The sequence below is a fragment of the Quercus robur genome, chromosome 3, assembly GCF_932294415.1.
Source record: "Quercus robur chromosome 3, dhQueRobu3.1, whole genome shotgun sequence".
Lineage (NCBI taxonomy): Eukaryota > Viridiplantae > Streptophyta > Magnoliopsida > Fagales > Fagaceae > Quercus > Quercus robur.
This window is the reverse complement of record NC_065536.1, coordinates 47,409,571-47,431,117: the sequence shown is the minus strand read 5'-3', so window position 1 is coordinate 47,431,117 and position 21,547 is coordinate 47,409,571. Positions and strand designations below refer to the sequence as shown.

Here is a 21,547-nt window from a genome sequence, read left to right as displayed (position 1 = left end):
CCTTCCCATCAAATAAAAAAATTACAACTAATCCTCCCATCAAAAAAAAAAAAAAAAATTACAACTAATCCTATCACATGTATATGTGCTGTTCAGATTTTAAAATTTTTTTAAAGAAAATTTTCTAATCATCAACATTCGAAAGTTATGTATCGAACCAATGACATAACAATAACAAACACTTAAAATAAACAATATTTAAACCCTCCAAATGTATAAGTTAACAATATTTATTAAACTCCTCTTTTTAGGATTTAAAAAATAAAAAATAAAATATCATTTTGGTCCCTATATTTTGGGTCATTTTCAGTTTAGTTCCTACATTTTGATAGCAGTCAATTTGGATCATATTATTTTCAACTTGCAAACAATTTAGTAATTACCATTATATCACTAATAAAAATTCTTATGTAGCACACAAATTACACAATTGGCATACTTAAAGTTGACCTGACTAGTAAAATAAAATTAAAAAATGTTTGATTAACATTTAAAATATACCACATCAACATTTTAAAGAAAAAATAATAATAATTAGAAAAAAAGAAGCAAAAAATTAATTCCTCAATTAAAAAAAATATAAAAAGCTTACTTGCAATTCTTTCTTTCTCTTTCATGGCAACCAAACACACAACAAATCAAACACTCAATAACTAATTTCATAAAACCTTCAACAACAAATCATAAATTTTAATCACAATAACAAATTCTAATAAATATACCATAAATCTACCAAAAATATTGTAAAAACCAAATCTACCACCAGTCCACCACCCAACCACCATCGTTTCAACACCTAGCACCATAAAGCAAAACCACCACCTTCGAAACAAAAAGACCCAAACAACTCAAATTGGGGGAATCTGGACCAGCGAGAGAGAGCTCAACATTGGAATTGAAGTCTCCAGCATCAACTCGGAGCAACAACACTTTCTATGTGCCTCTACTTTACCATTTGAAAGCTTTGTTTTTGTCATCACTCAATTCAACTTCAACTTTGTCCAATAAAATTAAAAGAAAACAAAAAAAAAATGGTAAAAAAGAAAAATATTTTTAAATACTAATGTGACATGTTTTGCCATCTAATCATTGATATGGACCAATAAAATTTAGACACATCAACATTTAATCATTTGTGCGTCGCATAAGCATTTTTCGTTAGTGAAATAACGATAAAGACTAAATTAACTGCTACCAAAATGTATAGGTCAAATTGAAAGTAACAAAATGTAGAAACCAAAATGATATTTTTGCCTCAATTTGTTTTTCTTGAATAAATAACACTCCACCTCCAAAGGATCAAAATAAATGACATACGCTCCATTTTCCACCATCTAAATGATTAAAATAATTGACACTTTGTCCCAAAAAATAATTTTTAAAAAGTGTGCGGGTGTTAATTATTTTTATCATTTGAAGGTGAAATGTCATTTATTGAAAATCGGGTGTAACGAGTTTAATTTTGCCATATGTCAGGGTATAAGGGCATTTTACCCTTTTTTTAATAAGAAAAAATAAATTTTCTAAATCTTAAAAATCCAATCCTTCCCAATTAACGCGCTAAATCTTAAAAGAAAACAAACAAACAATATACGACTTGGACCTTCTACACCCACCTCAAAAAATCAATTTCTCAAAGTCCACTTTGTCTTAGATTTCATGTTTTAAGACATAAAATTTTTGCTTTAAAATATATATATATATATATATATATGTGTGTGTGTGTAAGCAGCTCATTGCTCAAGGGTAGAATGGTAATGTTGACAACAAATGATATAAATGTCAATTAGATTGTTAGATGAATAAGAGCTTAATTTCAAACATCATTAGAACTCCTAACGATTAAAGGGACTCATCATATGAAAAATCGGACCACCAAATTAAAACATTAAGTCAAATCATACATTATTAGAACTGGGGTTAAACACATATGATTAGTAGTAATTGATATTTTTTAGAAGGTAGTAGTAATTAATTATGATTGTTCCCATATTCTCAAAAAAAAATTATGATTGTTCCCAAAGAGAATTAATTTTAATCATTTACATGTCAAAATCTCATTGGCTTAAGCTTATAGACAAAATATATAGGTTTATTTTAGATCAATCACAATTAGTCTTCCCTTAAAAGTATAATGTATTTTGAGTGAAATTTGTAATGTTCCTTTATGTTAAAACCACATTTCTTCTCCCTTGTGTGTATTCTCAAAAAAAAAAAAAAAAAAAAAATTCACAACTAATCTTATCACACACTATTTTTGAATGAGCGTGGTTGATGTTTTATTTATTTATTTATTTTTATAAAGAAATTTTTATAATTATTCACATTCAAAACTTATGTATTTGTCCAATGATATAATTACAGCACATGACAAACCCCTAAAATAAATTTTCTTTTTATAGAAAAAAAAAAAGATCAAACTTTAAGCCATCAAATGAGTTAATAATATTTCGTCGTGCTCAAGAAAAGTAAAAGTTTTAAATTTTAAAATTCTAGTCCTTCACAATTCACATACTCGTAAGCCTTTCTTTTTCTTTTTCTTTTTTTTTTTTTCCCTCAAAGTTAAATAATTTAAGACTTGGTACTTCGTAAATAACCGTTAGAAAATCAATTTCTCAAAGTCCACTTTGTCTTAGATTTGAAGTTTTAAAACATACAACTATTTTTTTTTTTAATTTTAAAAAGGTGTAGACACCTTATTTGCAACAAATTTTCAATTCAGTTCTCAACAAAATAGAATTTCTTAATCAAGTAAATAAATAAATCAACCAAATCAACTAATCAAGTAACTTTTCAATTCCAAAGTTACTATTGCTTATCTTGTTGTTCAGTCAGATATATGTTAGAGGATGGATCTGTGTTTGATTCGATGAAAAATGTTTTCAAATGAAAATATAAGAAATTATTTTTAAATGCTTTGGCTACATTTATGAAAATTCTCCCAAAAAATGCCATGGAATATATATTTTATATTAAAAAAAAATTGTGATTGGTAATCAGCAGACACCAACGACAGTGGTTGACCATCGGTTTACCATGGAAAACCGAAGACATTAGTGGGTGGAGATTCAGGGTTCGTTTGGATACTGTTTATTTTGCTGAAAACTGAAAATTGAAAACACTGTATCAAAATAATTTTTAAATGTATGAATTGTATCGTGTGATCTATTTTAATGAAAGTTTTGTTGGAAAAAGAGGTTTGTGAGTTCCGTGAACAATGCACGGGACCCAATGATAGACATATTCTAGTGAAAATTTTGCTGGTCAACGAGGTAGTGGTCCCGTGCACAGTGCACAGGACCCACTGACAAACAAATTACCACTTGAAACGCGCTTCTCAATAAAAAAAAAAAAAAAAAAAAAGAGGAAAACGCAAACGCAAAAATGCAATACCAAAAACGCAATCCAAATGCATATTCAGTTGATAAATTTTGGGTGACAGACAATAGGGGTAAGGAGTGGAGGTTCAATTGATAAATTTTGGATGAGGTGGAAAACGACTTCTGAAATATGAAAACATAAACAAATATCTGTCATAAGTACCTTTATTTTTACGATCAACTTAGGTATAAACCTATTCAAAGTTAATCCCTTTGAGTTGATTGCTCTTAAGATAAATGGATTAGGAAATTTAATTACAAAATTAGTTTTAACTTTAGGTTATAAACTTACTTAATATTTTTTTACTGTAGATGAATTTTAATAAATCCATCATTGAATTACATTTTCTTATTATATTCTCCATGCTTGCAAAATTTCAAGAAAATTAAAAATTAATAATTATGTTATCAATCAATTTTTTAAATTTCAAGTTTTTGTAATTTAAAATTATACACAAAATATAAGCTTATAGATCATATAGTAAATAATATCTGATTGACACAAAATTTAAGATGTGTATTAAGAGTGTAAAGAACATGCAATTCAACGGTTAGATTGTCAAAAATATATTGTAATATTTATTTTATTGAATGAGTTTATAACCTTAAGTTACAACCAATTTTGTAGCTAAACTTTGTCCAATGGGTTAAAGATTTTTTTTTTTTTTTTTGTTTTTTAAAGATAGAAATTCTACTCTAACCTAATTTAAGTGTATATGTGTGTAAAACTCTCTCGTGAAGACTTGAATTTCAGCCATTACCCCCTAAACCCCGTAAGTACTTATACTTGTAAAGCGACCATCACGCCAAGGATGCACGGTGGTATAAATGGGTTAACTGTTGAGGATATTACACAAAGTAATAATGGAGTAATAAGGTTAACACAAAAGACAAACAGAAAATAGATAACTTGGAAGCACTATATCGTTTTCCTTAGACAATATTTGCCCCCCACACTTTTGTTACTAAAGGATTATCGTAAATTTGTCTCCAGGATACAACCAAGATGTTAGGTTCTACAAATAACAATTCTGGAGAATGACCACAGGATTTTTTGTGTTTCTTGTGTGTTTTTTTTAAGTGAACATAAGCCTCTATTTATACCCATAGGGTTATGTTTCATGAAAAGACATGTATGGAGAGTTAGTTATTTTTCAAGTGAACATAAGCTTCTATTCATGAAAAGGCACGTATGGAGAGTTAGTTATTTTTTTCATAAAACGGTTAACAAAAATTGAAACTTCTTCAACCTTTCTAAACAGTCATCAAAAAATTATGCAGAAAATTTCAAAAAATTTAGATTTTCGAATTTTCACTTAGAAAATTCTAGAATTTGAATTTTCACTTTAAAATTATATGAATGGTTTTAAAGATATCAAACTAATAACACAAATAGTTACTAGTGTACAGATATCAAAAATCTTTTTTTTTTTTTTTCCTTTTGTTTCAAACCTTTTACTATTAACCTTAGACCAAAAGTTTTTATATCTTATTATAATACCCACTCACAACCAATTGGTTTTAAAACTAGAGGTAGATCTATTAAGACCCAATTATTATTAAATAATAATATCGAGTCTATCTCATCATTAATAACTTTTACAATAGAACGCTACGTCTTTTTAGAAGCACAAAACTTTCTCAAACTTTAAGATCACTTCCCTTAAAGAATATCATGAGTATTTAATTAAGACTACACTTTTATTACCTTTAACAAGGTAAACAAGAGTTTCACATGAAATAAAATTTGGATTAAAATCTCTTTTATTTATTATACTTTGACTCCACCTATGTTCACTTGGTGAATCACGTTTAAATTTTTAATACCACTTAATGTAATATTTAACATTGGAGTAATTTACTCGTGTTTAAGTAGACATTGGGATATTCTTGAAATCATCTTTGAATTTAAACTTAATAAATTCAATATCCTTTGATTTTGCTCTTATATTAGATATTAAGTCTAATAAACTACATACCCTCGAATTTATTTAAAACCTACATATACACTTTATATAGCTCTTCGACTAATTAGTTCTTTTTGGTCTATCATTTTATAAGAGGTTAAACACCCCCACAATTTAAAATGATAAGCATTTAATCACTTTCTCATTTCATAAAACATATGAAATACCTTTGAAATGAAACTCTATTATACACATAGCATATACTAAGCAAAGTTTATTTTCATTGATCAGATAGGAACTTAGCTGATTACACTCAAGTTTATGGCATTCACCATATCAAATAGAGTTTTCTCTTTTGACCAAACCATTTTATGAGGGTGTATAAAGGATTGCACTTTGGTGTATTATGACATGTTCCTCATAAAGAAGAATAGACACTTAAAAATATTCACCATTTCCAGTTAATACACCATTCAATTCAAGTCATCATGCTTATATAAATTATATCATGTTTTGACATAAATTTCAAGAATTTGAAATTTTAAAATCTCAATCTAGCATGCCATAAATAATATAAGCACAACCAAAACATATTGATAAATGATACTAAGTTTGAACATATCATTAGTAGCATATCCATTACCTACTAGTGTTCCATACTTGAACAAGACCATTCTTAAATAATAAATTGGCTTCTCTTGATATCAGGTATGTGAAAAACATAGCATTGGCCAAGAGAACTTCTTGCCAAAACTCAATTTCACTTTAACAATGCACTTTCCATGAACTTTTGCCTTACTGTGGATATCCACAAGCGTCTCTAGTTCTATGGAGGACTCCTCATAAGTCTTGAATTGTGCCTTGTAGTTGCACACATACAACATCGAATCAAACCACCAATCGGAAGGATTTATAACTACAGCCTTATGAAATATAGTGATCTTTATTACATACATCACTTACCATAGCAATAATGTCCTTTATGACAATTGCTTCATTGGCATTTCCATCTTTATCTTTCTTATTTTTTAAGAATTTATATTCTCAAAAATAATGGCCTTTCTTTCCACAAAGGAAACATTACATATTCTTCTTGTTATAAAAAGCACTATTCAACCTATGAAATTAATATCAATTCTCAAAAGAATGATAAGTCAAATATATATACATATAAATGACTTAAAACCAATCATGCCTTTTAAAATCAATCAAGATGTCTATGAAAACCATAAAGGTGGGTGGGTGTGTGTCCGTGGTGTTTGTCATTCACATGGTTACTAATGAAAAACAGTAGCATTAACAATTCTATTAAAATATCAATTAATGTTTATACTCCACGTTTATTTAACACGAGAAAAGACTGAACTTGTTGATAGCAATTTCAATAAGAAATCATAGAAAACATGACAACCCATATACCAAAGTTCTAACTTTCTTGTGATAACAAGAACCCACAAATCAAAAACCTCCCAGAATTACTTAGTTTCAATACTAAGATTCCAAACAATGTAAAGAAACAATTATTCCACAAATATTATTTCATAAATGTTTCTATGTCAGAATTCTCAAGTTGTACATAAATTCGCAACACATGCAAAGATTCTAACAAAGAAACTCATCAATCAATTTGAAATTCAAATTGCTCATAAACAAGAAATTCATATTTTTAATGTTCAAACTATGAACATTTAATACATTCACAATGTGAAAGAATCATCTCCTTGTCTTGCCAACAAAGAAACTTGTTTCTTTAAGCCTTGTTCCATTGAATCTTTTTTATGATCGATTCATCATTTGAAGAACTCTTCAAATCCAAGCCAATTGCTCTTTCTAACGTGTAAAATTGGTTCTATCAAAGCGATTCAATTTCACCAAACCATAGTTCAATATCTTCAAAGTTGTACTATCATTTACTCCTTGTCTTGTAGTCAAATATTGTCTAAGATTGTTGAGAATATTACACAAAGTAATAATGGAAGAATAAGGTTAACACAAAAGACAAACAGAAAAAAGATAACTTGGAAGTATTATATCGTTTTCCTTAAACAATATTTGCCCCCCACACTTTTTGTTGCTAAACGGTTATCGCAAATTTGTCCCTAGAATACAACCAAAATGTTTCGTTCTACAGATAGCAATTATGGAGAATGACTATAGGATTTCTTGTTTTTTTTTTTTTTTTTTTTTTTTTTTTTTTTTTTTTTTTTTTCAAATGAATATAATTCTCTATTTATTCCCATAGGATTATATTTCATGAAAAAACATATATGGAGAATTAGTTATTTTTCAAATAAACATAAGTCTCTATTCATAAAAAGGCACGTATGTTTTATGAAGAAACACATATGGGAAGTGGATTTTTTTTTTTTTTTTTTTTTTTTTTTTTTTCTATAAAACGGTTAACAAAGATTGAAACCTCTTCAACCTTTCTAAACAGTCACTAGAAAATTCTGCAAAAAATTTCAAAAAATTCAGATTTTCGAATTTTCAATTAGAAAATTTCAGAACTTGAATTTTCAACTTTATGAAACCATAATCTCCAAACTCAAACAACATTATTACAACCTATCCTTGTATATACCTATATATACAACATTAACGGTTAAACTAGGGATTTGGGTTTCTAAGTATGACATTGGTTTTGTTCTGATCTCCTATCCACTAATGCATTCCATATATACCAGTGCTGTGTGGAATTTATGAAGAATAAAAAAGATAGAAAGAAAACAAAAGAAAAGGAAATGCCATATAGCCTTTATATAAACATTGCCTTACACTAGTGGTCTATCTCTTCAATGGAGCCTTCTAGTATAACATTGATGTAGCAACTTAACACTTCTATTGTGGGGCCATCTAGTATAAAGTTTGATGAATTTTCTTGAATGCCTAGCCTAGGTCTTCTATTGTGATATATAATATATCTTGTTCTTAGCAAATAATTATTTGCTTCTCTTTGCCAAAAGCTTTGTAACTCAACAAACACCTCCTGATATTTTCTACAAAAATAGCCCAAGGTTAATGAACTTAAAAATCAACGACATTGCTTGCTCTCTTTTATGAGAAGTACTAGGATTCAACTCCCTCTCCTCCATTGGATCCCAGAGGTTAGTAGTGGACTTATAACTCAATGATATTGCTTGCTCTCTTTTACGAGAAGAACTAGGGCTCAAATCCCCCACTATCAGAAAAAAATCTACAGTTTTGAAATAGAAACGACACTATAATGTTCCTTTTTTCATTCTCATATACCCACAGAACTACGAAAGAAAGTGTAAATCCATACGTGGACAAATCAATAAGCAAAAATGAAATAAAGGCTCTTTTAGCACCATTTATAGCAGATATCTTAGTAAAAGTAATGACATTTCCTCAGTGACTGATGCATGAAAAGATCATAACACACAAAAAAAAAAAAAAGATAAATCACAAGAAAACGGAAGCAATAGGGACTTGTTCATCAATATACAAAAGATCCCTTGCAAACTGCCAGAGTCAATGCAAAAGAGTGCTCTGTTTTTATGTTTCCAACTTCAAAGCAGATAAAAAGATTGATTAAAGCAAACAGATGGATACTGTAAAGAATTAAAGTTAGGTTAGTACATTGGGTTTCACAATTAAATTCATTAAATTCAAAACATAATTGAATTAAATTTAATTGTAATAAAAAATATAACACCATATACAACCATGTCTTCGAATTTTGTACAAAACCCTCCCCCTGATGCAAAATAGCAACTGCTACCCACCAATGCTAAACATAGTAAATAAACAAGTTTTGCCATTTTGACAAGTCATATAATCGGATTTGCCATTTTGAATCCTTTCATGAAAAGGATTAAAACATCAAACTAGATGTGCAAGCAGAGAGAGTCAAGACTAAATGAAACCCTCTTTAAACCACCAGGCCACATTAAATTTTTATGTCAGCATCATCAGCCACACAAATATGATTATGATGAACAGAGATTTTAAATAACACAAAACAGCTTGGTGATACATAAATTAGTGATACTAACGAAACTTTTACCAAAAAGGCTTATGCATCACAACCACAATGAATATCAGAAACACAGGCATATTTGCTACAAAAGAAAAATTCATCAATAACTTGAATCAAACTAACAAAAGAACACACCTGTATTTTGAACAAAGAGAATCAGCTTAAACAAACTCGAAAGTGGAAAAAACACAACAATAGCAGCCCTTTTTTTTTTTTTTTTTCCTTTCACCAGCTTCCAAAATCAGAACATAAATTCCTAATTCTTTACAATAAGCCTAAAGATTGAACAAATGTTGTGCACCTCACTATCTCTTTTCGGACTTCTTTGCATCAGGCGATTTTTCCACCCCATCTACTATAGTCTTAGCAGCACCCTTCTTCTTCATCTTTCTCAACTTGTCACACATGAAAGCCTTCTCCAGCTGCCCAACTCTCTGCGACAGCGAGCTCAACAATTTCGTCTGCGTCTCATTCCTCTGAAAGAGTTCGATCATCAAACCCATCATTTTCTTATTGTCCTCCATTATCTTCTCCAAAAGCTCCCTGCTCCTCTTGCTATCCTCTCTCCCTCCAAAACAGCAATCTTCTTCTTTCTCATTCCCTTCTTTCCTCTCAGCCTCAGCAATCTCCGTCCCCTCCTCCTCAACCTCTTTCTTCAACGAATTTTCCTCAACCAAACTCTCTGGATTCCCAGTCGACCCTGACTCGCTCTGAGTCTCAACAGACTGGTTTAAAGTCTCATTAGACTCAGCAGCTTGAATCTTCTCAGACTCATCAAAATCAACACGATTTTCCGACTCTAAACCATCATTATTCGAAGACAAATTGCAATTACCAACTAAATCAGCAGCAGATTTTAGAGTCTCATTAGGCTCACTCAAATTACTCATAGACTCAGCAACTTGAATCTTCTCGGACTCATCAAAATCAACACGATTTTCCGACTCTAAACCATCACAATTCGCAGACAAATTACAATTACAAACTAAATCAGCAGCAGATTTTAGAGTCTCTTTAGGCTCACTCAAATTACTCATAGACTCAGCAACTTGTATTTTCTCATACTCATCACAATTCGCAGACAAATTGCAATCAGCACCAGAAACCTCAACCTCAGACTCAGAGACTTTACCTTGCTTTTCACCGATTTCGGAGGAGTCGGGAGCTTCATCAACACCACCTAGGGTTTGTTCATCAGCAACAATGGAGTCCAAAAACTCCTGCAACGCGATCGCCCTCTTGATCACACTCTTCCGGCAATCCCTAACCCCCGAATCGACGCCTCTCACCGAATCCAACCTGAAGAGCAAGCTCATCAGCGTCTCGTTCACCCTCAGCCTCTCCTTCGGGTCGTTCTTCATCGATTCCAGCGCCTCCTCCCTCGAGATCCGCCTCTCCACCTCATCGACTTCTCTCCTGATCGCCGCGATCTTCTTCACGCTCTTCCTCACCAGAAACCCTCGGAACACCTTCTGGATCTTCAACGCCGAAGAGTCGGACTCCGATCCGCCCCGACCCGACCCGACGAATTGGACCGGGATCGACACTACTTTCCGAGACGACGGCGTCGTTTTCGTATTCCAACGGCGGCTTGCGAACAACGGAATGTCCATTATCCTCAATATATAAGTAGAAAGTGCTTTTTCTGTGATATTGAGAGTGTTTGTTTTGTGTGTTTTTGAAAGTGTTTTGGTGAGAAACGAAATGGATTTGGGGAGTTTATATAAGAGTTAGCTTGTGATTACCTGAAAGTTCGAGAAATTTCTATATTTCCGGAGAGGGATATATTTTTTGAAGAGAAGGGGATTTTATATGGGGGCGAGTTCTAGAAAATCGTCGAATCTTCTTGTACTCCCTTAGCACGCACGGCTGATTTGGAGTTGATACCGTGTTGCGCCGCTACATCATGCTGCCTCTTTTGTCACTGCTGATGATAATGATTAATTTTGTAAAAAAAAAAAAAAAAATTAAAAAAATTAGGTTAACATGCTTTAAAATTGACAACGCCCTTGCTTAGAGGCTTTTTTATTTTTTTGAGAAAAAAATTAATAATTTGCATTTGTTATAATTTAAGATTATCACGGTAAGGACTCGAAATTGATAAAGACTCAAGCCTACTTAGATCAGTGGTATCTTGTCCATCGAATCAAACCCAAACAATAGACTTTTTAAAAAAGTGAGTAACTAGCTCAAGTGCAATCCTTGGATAAGTCCAAGTATAAGACCAAAGAGTCAAAGTAACAGATAAGAGCAATTTGAACAGCAATTAAGGATAATGTCCTCCTTGGGCAAGTCCAAGGATCAATCTCTTGTATATAGATTTAGTTCCAATTCTACACAAGGCTTCTCTTTTCTGTTCTATTGGTCCTTAGGAAAATGTTCATCCTATTTTTCTGGGGGTTCCCTCCCTTTTATATCCATTTTTCATGCATCCTAACCCTCCACCTGTAGGTCTCAAGGCATTTCTTAGGATACTTGTCCCATTAAGGCTCTACTAAAGGTGGTAAAAGAGCCTGCTAGCTGTGAAGTTACTATTCAGGAGTCATTTTCACATTAATGCAACTAATAATGTTAGTGTAGGGCATTGAATGCGGAGGTGGGAGGTATATCCTTTAGGACACTTCCTCCCACCATCCTTGCCCCCATTGTTATCTCCTTTCCTTGGGTTTTCACAAAATACCAATTGTCCAGATTCTCTTACTCTCCTCAGGTAGGCAAAGTCCTTGGAGATCGCTTACCCTTCTAGGCCTGGATTGGGCAAGTTGATCCTCGACTAGTTCTCCTTGGTCCTCGGACCCCACATAATAGCCCTTTAAAACCTTGCTCTTAGTAGCTACTCTAAGAGTGAGGTTTTAGTAGTAATGGGAGGGCTAGTACGTGCCAAGTGCATTCCCATGTGGGGATGTCGTTTCACCTGTCTCATGAATATTCTTGACGCTTCGGTACCCACGTTGCTACAATTATTGCATCAGGCGGCTGCTTGTCCCCCTACGTTCTACGATGCAATGGTGATCCAACGGTCCAAATTTATTGGGATTAATGAGCAGGAAACTTACTGCTCATTTCCCACTCCTATATAAAGGAGGAGTGGGGGCAATTTTTTCCCATTTACATGCTCTCTACAAATTTTCTTTGAAGTAGCAATCCTAGAAAATCTTCTTTCAGCGCTTGTAAATGCCTTTGGCCTCTCATCCATTGTTGTAAAGGAAATTCTTTTTCTTTCTTCCCTTCTTATTTTTACCTGATAGGAACATATGGGTAGGTTTGCTAAATTAGTTGATACCCCCGAGGGCATGGTTGCTTTTAGGGCTAAGTGTAGGATCCTTGAAAACGTAGAACTTCAACATTGTGAACTAGGAGAATGGTTTGTAAATAAACCACCTGAGGCAGTGGTTATTCCCATGATTGCCCTTATTGAAGGCGGAATGAAAATTTCCATGGGTAGGGTAACTAGGGATTTTCTTATTAACTTTAGGCTTTCCCCGACCTAATGCTCTCCTAACCTTTTTAGGGTCCTCGGCAGTGTAAGCTAAATCGAAAGATGGGGATCGACCTTACCTGCCACGATGTGAATTGGGTTTACAATTGCCAAAAGGGAAAAGAAACAGGCTACTATTTTAAGTGTAAAGTGCCCTCCGTTAGGTTGATTTCTTGTATTCCCAAGTCCAATATAGGTATGGATGAAGACTTTCTCATCATCTAGGGTATGGCATGATAGTTTGCATTGCCCTACCCAAGATGGGGAACCAGGTGGGGTGCCCGAGAACTTAGAATACCCTCTCTTCTTATTTTGCATTCTTTGTTTTCAACCTTTTTTCTTAATTAACCCCTTTTTCTCTGTTTCATTTACAGACGAGTTTCATACTACCCCAAATCACAACTTGGTGAACTTTGCGGATCTTAACAGGATTTTACAGTTCGAGATCTTTCTTCACCAAGTCGGGCAACTTCGGGCGGTCCACGTGATCCTTAAGTTCAAACCCATCTCTAGACACTTTCAATCCCCTAAACACGTGATTAAGGCCAAAGATCCGAGGCTTGCACTAATCAACGTAGCTATCCTCGGGTTCTTGACTGCACCTCCTCCTCCTGGTACTCAAAGACGCTGAGCTACTTGCTCCTCTTACTGCTAAGCTTCTCTATTCACATGAGTAGCCAATTCCATTTGACGAGGAACAGGAAGATCCAACCTCCGAGGCCACCTAAGCTGATATGGAGAAAGACTTAAAGGTATTCTACCGTGCTAATTTCGAGGACACTCCCAAGCCCAGTCATCGTCCTTGGGTTACTGCTTAAGTGAACATCAGTCAAGAAGCCTTCGACATTCCTGAAGGGATAGTGCTCGAGGAAAAGACGCCTGACATGCTGGTCTTGCTTACATTAAAGCAGAGATGGAACTAGGATTTGAACTCAAGGGGGGCCAAGGTTCTTTGTTTGAGAATTTTCAAATTTTGGGATATCAACATTAGAGGTTGCCAATGTTACGTCATCAATATATGTTTTAGACTTATTTATTTATTTTTTTCTAATGAAATAAAAGAATCTAACATTATAGTTGATAATCTATGAAGCAAATGAAAATTATAGGAGTATCAATTATATGGATTTATAGCCAAGAGTTTTGTATTTTAATTGACACTTGTTGATGTTTTCAATGTCCAAAATTTGGTAAAATAACATAAGATGTGAGATCTTTTCTTTTCAAAAATTGCAATTTGAAGAAATAGTAATAAAGATGACAACTTTTTTCCATTTATTTAGAAAGAGCCACATATATATACTAACTACTATATGGAGCGGTAAACGGTGTAGGCTGTTACTCGGTGGCGGTGGAATGGAGCCATGGAGGAAAAGATGAGAGCTGAGAGAGGCAGAGTTGGGTAAAAGTTTTGGGGTTTTGTGATTTATTTTGCTAGAGATTTGTGATTTGTAATTATTTTGTTGGTAGTATTTTATTATTGTTCAAATCTAATTTATCATTTGTTTGTTAGAATTTTAGTTTAATTTAAGGATTTTCTTGTTATCCAGGTGATTGTGCAAAGGATTTTATTTATTTATTATTTTTTTTATTCTTAGGATGACTGGGAAATTATAGATAAATATGTTTTGGATTTCATGGAACAATATGAAAAACTTTTGGGTGAGGGGGCCAAGATATAAATTTTAGTGTCAAATGTTAAAATTTATAAGAAAATATATATGCTATTCTCAAATTTTTTTTTTTTTTTTAAACAGGGAGGAGGGGTGGGGTATGGCTCCCTTTTAACCCCAACGTGGGTTCATCTTTGCATTAAAGGTGATAGGAGTTAAACCTTAGTTTCCATTTAAAATACCAAAAATTGCTAGTTGGTTGTATCCTTAGAATAACTCATATTAAAAAGTTTTAAATTGGTTTAGTTTTATTTTAATAAACAAAGAGTTAAAGTTTGAACTCATCACTAACTTGCTAAAAAAAAAAAACTCATCACTAACTTCGATGATATTTTAAACTTTAAGTTTTATTTTTAACATGTTCGAGTTTGTTAATGCACTAATTGACAATTGTTATCTTATTTTTAATTTATATAAAGTAAATGGCACACTATTTTTTTTTTTTTAACTCTTAAGAAATTTAAGTTAATAATTAATGACTAAATTATACATTCAAGATTTTTATTATTTAAATAAATTAGATAAAATAATATCAGTTTAAGCCTATATATATTAAATTTATCAGCATTATATAGTTAAAAATTATATATAACTAGCATATAAGTATATTATGTTAGTATAAGCTAAACAAAATATTTCAATAATATAATTAGAATTGAATAATAAAAATAAAAGACAAAAAAAACCTAATAAGTTGTGGTAAAAAAAAAAAAAAAACTTTTTAAGTTATATGACAAATGCACACATCGTGTGATGCACAACATTGATCACCATTTTTGTTTTAGCTAGCAAGAGAGAAGAATTTTATTGAGGTAAAAAGAAACACAAAAACCAAAGAGTAAAAGAAATTAAGAATACACATTAACCCTCAGCCTCCTTCCAAGATAACCTGCACAAAATTTGGAGGATCAACAGAAATGTCAAAAGACCCAACAAAGGAGTTCCTTAAGGACCAACAAACATAACCTGCACAAAACTTGGACACAAACCCTACATAGGGGTTCCTTAAGTACTAACAAGCTTTCTAATAGGGAGGTTTTTTTTTTTGGCTGGACAGCTCATAGGGAGTCTTTTGTTTGCTATTAACTCGGAGATAATATTGGCAATTCTTCATGGCACAAATGAAGACTACTTGCTCATGGCATGTTATCAATTTCACAGAAATATACTTTGAGGGATGAATGAAAAATCTAAAAAACTACCCCAAGGGGTAAAAAAGAAGAAAGAAGACAATATCCGTTCAAACTACAGTGCAAGAGTATGATCTTGAATTAAGTTGCTTGAGATGACAAGAGCAAACTAGGAGATAGGGAACAAAAGCCTGAGTGCAAAGACTTAAAAAGTGTAGTTGCTTATGGTAGTCTCAGATGATAGTATCAAACAATAAAATCATACAACTACGAAAGCTTTTTCCATAAGTCCAGTGATTACAAGACCATTTGAAGAATCATAGTATATTCATTCTCTTTGGAATTATTATTCCTGCCCTCTTCAAAAGCTCACTAGAAGCTTGCTGGGCCATCGAAATAACATCTTCCTGTCCAGATACAATTTGCAACCATAAGTAAACCATGCAACTCTTAGAAAAAAAGAAAAAGGAGGAACCCACATATTGATAAACAATATTGAATTATTTATCTTATTCTTATAGTAATTGATTGAAATTGGGACTCCTTTGATGATCTAAAATGAATTCCCAATGTGTTAACATTAAATATGTACTGCTAATCTTCAATTTTACTGTTAACTGATGAAAAAGTAATTTCGAAGTACCTCATTTATGTTCAAAATCTTCTTGTCCTTCATAATCCACTGGCCATTGCACATTACAGAGACCACATTTTCAGTTCGCATGCAATAAACAAGGCTGGAAATCCTGCATAGTAACCAAAACATTAAATAAGAGATCTTGGATTGAATCAGTAATCTACGTAACTGAATAAATTTACTGGCTGGTTCTAATGATTGAACACATGAAGTTGACCAAATAGAACATGGCACTTAGATTAGCAACAAAAGCTAGAAATAACTAAAAAAAAAGTTAATAATAGCTAATGGTCAATGATTATTACATACTATTTTAATTTCAAGTCATTATTAACAATTCAGAGAACTTAAAAGACTAGATTCTCATACTCTCAATTCTCAACCCTAATTTAATCACAAAACATGGCACAAATAGCAATTTGAGAAAAAGAGTAAGAAGATCAGTTTTCAAGAGGGATGAAAAGCCATTCAAAAAATGGAACAAAGTCTGAAAGTCATCCCAAAGCTTACAAATAATTTATGAATAAAGTATAGCATATCTTTTTTTTTAGGAATTAGGATGAGCTCATACCAGTCATGGATGGGAACCATTGTCCAAAAGGAAGGATTGATGACAACCATGTCAGCCTACCATACAAGGGACACAAACATTAGTCAACCTCACCTGCCTGTACAATGAATAAAATAATCTAGTATTTGTGACCTAATGGAAAGTATAACTAAATATAGTTGATTAGTGGCCTAACATAAGGAACTTTTTCTTCCTATAATAAAACTTAAACAAGGGGAAAAACGAATAAGGAGAATGAAGCAAAAATAAAAGGGTGACTAATTTGAGAAAGTAGTCCAACCTTTTTCCCAACCTCAAGAGACCCTATTTCATCATCCCAGAGTACTGATTTTGCACCATTTATTGTCACCATTCTAAGAACTGTTTCAGCAGGGAGAGCAGTAGGATCAGTGGTTCCATTTGCATAAACTTCACGCCCTTTGTTAATAAGAGATGCCAGGTACATCTCATCAACTGCAAAGAGGTGAATCCATATATTAGTTTCCAGACATCAGTCTTACAACGAGCATTCTTTATTCCTTTAGTATCAAGAAAAGATTCTGCTGCACCGATATAGTAAACAGATATAACTTTTACTTTGGTTAATTATAACTTATGTGAAAGACCTGAAGAAGCTGACACTACCTCCACAAGGATCCTCTAATTTGGTTTCCTTAAATTTGCATTTCAGTGACAGCTATTCCTGGCATATATTTACCCTGTGTTTCGTGTGTGATGTAGTATGTCTGGGATGCTAAAGAAGTGAAGGTTTTTCAACCTAAATGTCCAAAATTCAGATAAAAGCCAACTATTGATATGGTATTGTCAAACATGAAGAAAATGTATAATAGAAATGATTTCAAAATATGAACAAACCAATGCTCATTCTATTATTTGATGGTGCCCCATCTGTTCCCAAGGAGACACAAATGCCAGCATCAAGCATCTCCCTAATAGGTGCAAATCCAAGCATTCGCATGGCAGCAGCAGGACAGTGAGATACTTTGACCCCTGCCCTTGAAAGAAAACCTATCTGAAGAAGACATGAGTTAAAATTATGGACACCGGTGGCAGTAATTGAGGAAAAAGCAATAGAACTAATATACATTATCATGTTCAACCAATGCAATTCTTATGTAACATTTGCTCCCAACAGTTGTCTGATCTGACTTAACTCAATACCATTTTCCAAAAAATGCTGGTTGCAAATCAGAATGGTAAGAGAATTCAACCATGATCAGTAGGATTCCTAAGGATCCATCACCCAAGAGTATGGGAACATGGTACATAAGTAAGTTCTAATGATGAACATGACCATACTTTCTATATATTGATGTTTAAGGTTCAGTTAGTCTTCAAACCTTTTCTTCTTCATGTAATCCAAAATATTAAGAATAAAATGTACAGTTCCATTATATCCACGATTGAATTGAATCAGAATTATCATAGAAACAAACTCAAACAATTAAACAACACCCAGAAGGGAAAAAATATATTTACAGAAAAACAAATTGAATACTAAACATGTATGTAGATGATGCTCATACTTTCAAAATAGAACCAAAGCCAGAAGATTCACAAAACATATCAAATTCAGTAAAACATGGGAAGTCAACTTTACTGACACTCTACTAACCCTGTTTTTAATTTACTGACTGTCTTGTTTAGACTTTTGAGTGAAAGGCATTATCCTTAATTTTCTTTCATAAATAAGATGGTACAGACAAGAAAAAATAAGATCTAGCGATTTCCTTAAAGTGCAGCAAGTAACTAGAAGAAATAATTCACCTCAGTATTGTTGACCCAAACCGTATGAGCTGCTAGCAGATTGTTTTGGAGAAACTCTATCTTCTCCAAGTGTGTAACTGTTCCATGATTGGCCTTTCGAGTATCCATCACAAGTTGATTCTCATAGGGTATCTCTGCAACATGCTAAACAATAGAAAGGTCAACTTATTCTATTTCCAATATCAATAATCCTTCATTGCATCAAAGGTCAACCTGATCGAACTGAATTTCTGCAGAAGTTTAATATTTTAATGGAAGGAAATTTTAAAATTTCTCAAGATGCAAAAGGCAATTGAAATTGAATTTTTTTTTTCCTTTTTATTTGATAACTTTTCACAATAAGTCACATATTTTTTTAATTGGTAAGTTACACAGCACCCAGTAGGCCATGACTTCACCCTCTATTTAATCTTATGGGAGAGGAAAGTTATTCACGTCCATATTTTAAATCCACTCAAAAGTTAGAAGAGAAATGTATAAATGTTTGTATTATTTAGACTTTACAGATGTTAGTCCATAATGTATGGTAAAAACTTAAAAATGTCATGCAAGAACAGAGATGGTTATTAACATTTTTCTAGTTTGACAAGAAGGCTTGAGCATGCATCAAACAGATCTGTCAGATAATCATCTTCAAGAACTTGTAGCTTATATGTATCATAGTGTAGAGATCCTCGGGCTTGTAACTGATATATAACTATGAATGAGAACACACACATAATGAATGCATACACACATGCCACGGTTCCATACCATGTGGATTCCAGTTTTCAGTTGCCTTGCAGCGTCTCTCGTTTCAAGTAGTAAACGATCAGTTGAATTCATAATTTGCCTAATCCCAAACCACACTCTGATCCGTCCATCTGCTGTATTATGATATTTATTGTAGAGCTCCTTTTGCAACTGTGCCCTTAAAATAAGAAAAAAGAAAAATGTAATGCAAACATAACACATTTGAGTCATTTGACAATATAAAGAAAAAAAAAATTGAATCAGAGGAAAATCTACATAACTTTCAAGAACATTATAAGATGAATAAAGAAAAAAACAGAAAAAGCTAAAGATATTTTCAACCTGGATGCATTCATCTGTAGTTCTAGTCACCCATGTTGCTGGCAAACCTTCACCAGCATCCATGGTTGATCGGGCTAAACACGCACGCAAGCCCAGCAACTCCACTGCTCTGGCCATTCCAGACACGTGCTGCCCCCCAGCTTCAGCAAAGCACGTTACCTGACTCAAGAAACCACAAACATCATCAATCACAGCATTAAACTCCAAAGAAAGCCCCCCAAAACAGAAACATCAAAAACCAAAGCTAACCAACTGACCAAATTTAGTCAAATGACAAATATAAATCCTGTATCTCACTCTTAGTGTTCCTTTTTTTTTTATTCTCCTAGTGCAGTATATATGCCTTTTTTTGACACTGTTTTATATTTCTCATGTGATCTATTACTGAATGCCCTAAGGGCATTAGTGAACATGACATTATTTTTTTAAAATTACTAAGAGATTAAATTTTATAAGGATGTGGTGTAAAACCCAAGTTTTATCCCTTCAATACCAATATACCACATAATCATATTATATATTAAAGAATAGGCTCAACCACACTTACTCAATTCTAATACCCATTTGAAAATCCAATTTAATTGTGAGTTTATTGAGATGTTATTATGTTTGGTAGGATTTATTGAGTTTTAAGTGAAAAGCTGATATGGCAATATTTTATTGGATTGTGTAAAACATAGGTTTTGCAATCCATTCTTACCGAATTTGGACTCTATTATTAAATAGTGGTTACTTTTTAAAGAACATAAATTGAAACACTTGGGCACATGATTTTTATTACCATCCATGTTTGTTATCAAACACACCACCTACTTAATACTAGTCATATATCATATGTATGATGCATCAGATTGGATGGGTTAAAAAAAGATGTGATTAAAGATACACATGAATGGTCAATCTTTCTATAGACAACTTTGTTCCAAGCAAAAGTACATTACAAGAGAGAAAAAGAAAAGAAAAGAATAGAGATGGTGCTTACACCGGAGTGAATGAGTTCGATAGCACAAAGCAAAGTGGAAATATAAGAGTCCTCCTCAGTCATGTTGGACTCGTAAGGCCAAATCCGACCGTGCAACCATGTCATCAAATCCACATCGTCGGCTATCCCTCTCCCTAGTTGCTGAGAGGTGTGCACGTGCGTGTTGATCAATCCTAGTTATTTTTAGTAAGCATCAAATATCAGAAGTTAATTTCATATGACTATTTACTTTTTTTTAGAAAGTTTCAACTTACGTGTCTTATCAAGATCGATCTAAATCTTTTATTCAACCATGAAAACTTTACGAGCTAACAGGACAACTATTTACTTTTATAAGTAACTTTTTTTGTTGGGCAAAAGCAATTTTAGCTTAGGTAGAAAGAGAAGGAAGTACCTGGGAGTAAGATTTGGGAGTTGAGGTCGATGATTTGGTGAGCGAGAGCAGAGAAATCGCGAAGAATATCTGATGACTGACCGATGGCTTTGATTGAATCGTGGTCGATGACGATCCCACCGTTGCGAAAGACTCGGCTTTGAGGATCCATGGTGACGATCACAGCGTTGTGGAGTATAATCCATGACTTGCCCTTCGCTTCCTCCATTATCAATCTCTCTCGCTAGCTATGTCGCTTCACAGACTTAATTTGGAGTCCAATATACATAACTCAAATCAAGCATTAAAAGGTGTCTCAAAAACTGTTCAAGTGTTGAATAAAAGTGATAAGGGAATGACAGTGATGTCTCGTGCACGTGGTTCAGACTTTCAGAGCTCAATGCTTTTTCGTTTGTTCCCTTTCCTCGCTGTGAACGAAAAGAAAAGAAAAGAAAAGAAGAAGGGAATGGAAATACCAGCTCTTCCTTTCTCTTCTCTCCCATTCCACTGTATCGAAACAATGCGTAAATAAAAAACTCAAAAATCATATCGTATATTATTATATTATTATTATT

The 21,547-nt window shown here is 33.0% G+C and overlaps 2 protein-coding genes across 2 annotated transcripts; both read right to left on the bottom strand.

Moving 5' to 3' along the window:
• Positions 1–9,592: 9,592 nt before the first annotated feature.
• Positions 9,593–10,900, bottom strand: LOC126719682 (uncharacterized). The gene has a single exon (XM_050422212.1). The coding sequence runs from the start codon at positions 10,898–10,900 to the stop codon at positions 9,593–9,595; it is 1,308 nt and encodes a 435-aa protein (XP_050278169.1).
• Positions 10,901–15,684: 4,784 nt separating this feature from the next.
• Positions 15,685–21,481, bottom strand: LOC126718116 (uncharacterized). Its single transcript, XM_050420192.1, has 10 exons — positions 20,994–21,481; positions 20,600–20,772; positions 19,618–19,776; positions 19,297–19,446; positions 18,544–18,687; positions 17,632–17,788; positions 17,057–17,229; positions 16,777–16,832; positions 16,212–16,314; positions 15,685–15,975 (listed from the first exon to the last, which is right to left on the bottom strand). Exons 1-10 carry the CDS (start codon positions 21,199–21,201, stop codon positions 15,886–15,888), a joined length of 1,413 nt encoding a protein of 470 aa, XP_050276149.1. The 5' UTR covers positions 21,202–21,481; the 3' UTR covers positions 15,685–15,885.
• Positions 21,482–21,547: the final 66 nt, after the last annotated feature.

What these genes read in the sequence shown, in the direction of transcription:
- LOC126719682 (XM_050422212.1), bottom strand. Translation starts at nt 10,900, where the DNA reads ATGGACATTCCGTTGTTCGCAAGCCGCCGTTGGAATACGAAAACGACG.
- LOC126718116 (XM_050420192.1), bottom strand. Translation starts at nt 21,201, where the DNA reads ATGGAGGAAGCGAAGGGCAAGTCATGGATTATACTCCACAACGCTGTG. An exon ending in TCGAACTCATTCACTCCGGT is followed by an intron (nt 19,777 to 20,599) that starts GTAAGCACCATC and finishes TTCTTGAGTCAG; the next exon opens with GTAACGTGCTTTGCTGAAGC. An exon ending in ATGGTTCCCATCCATGACTG is followed by an intron (nt 16,315 to 16,776) that starts GTATGAGCTCAT and finishes GTTACTATGCAG; the next exon opens with GATTTCCAGCCTTGTTTATT.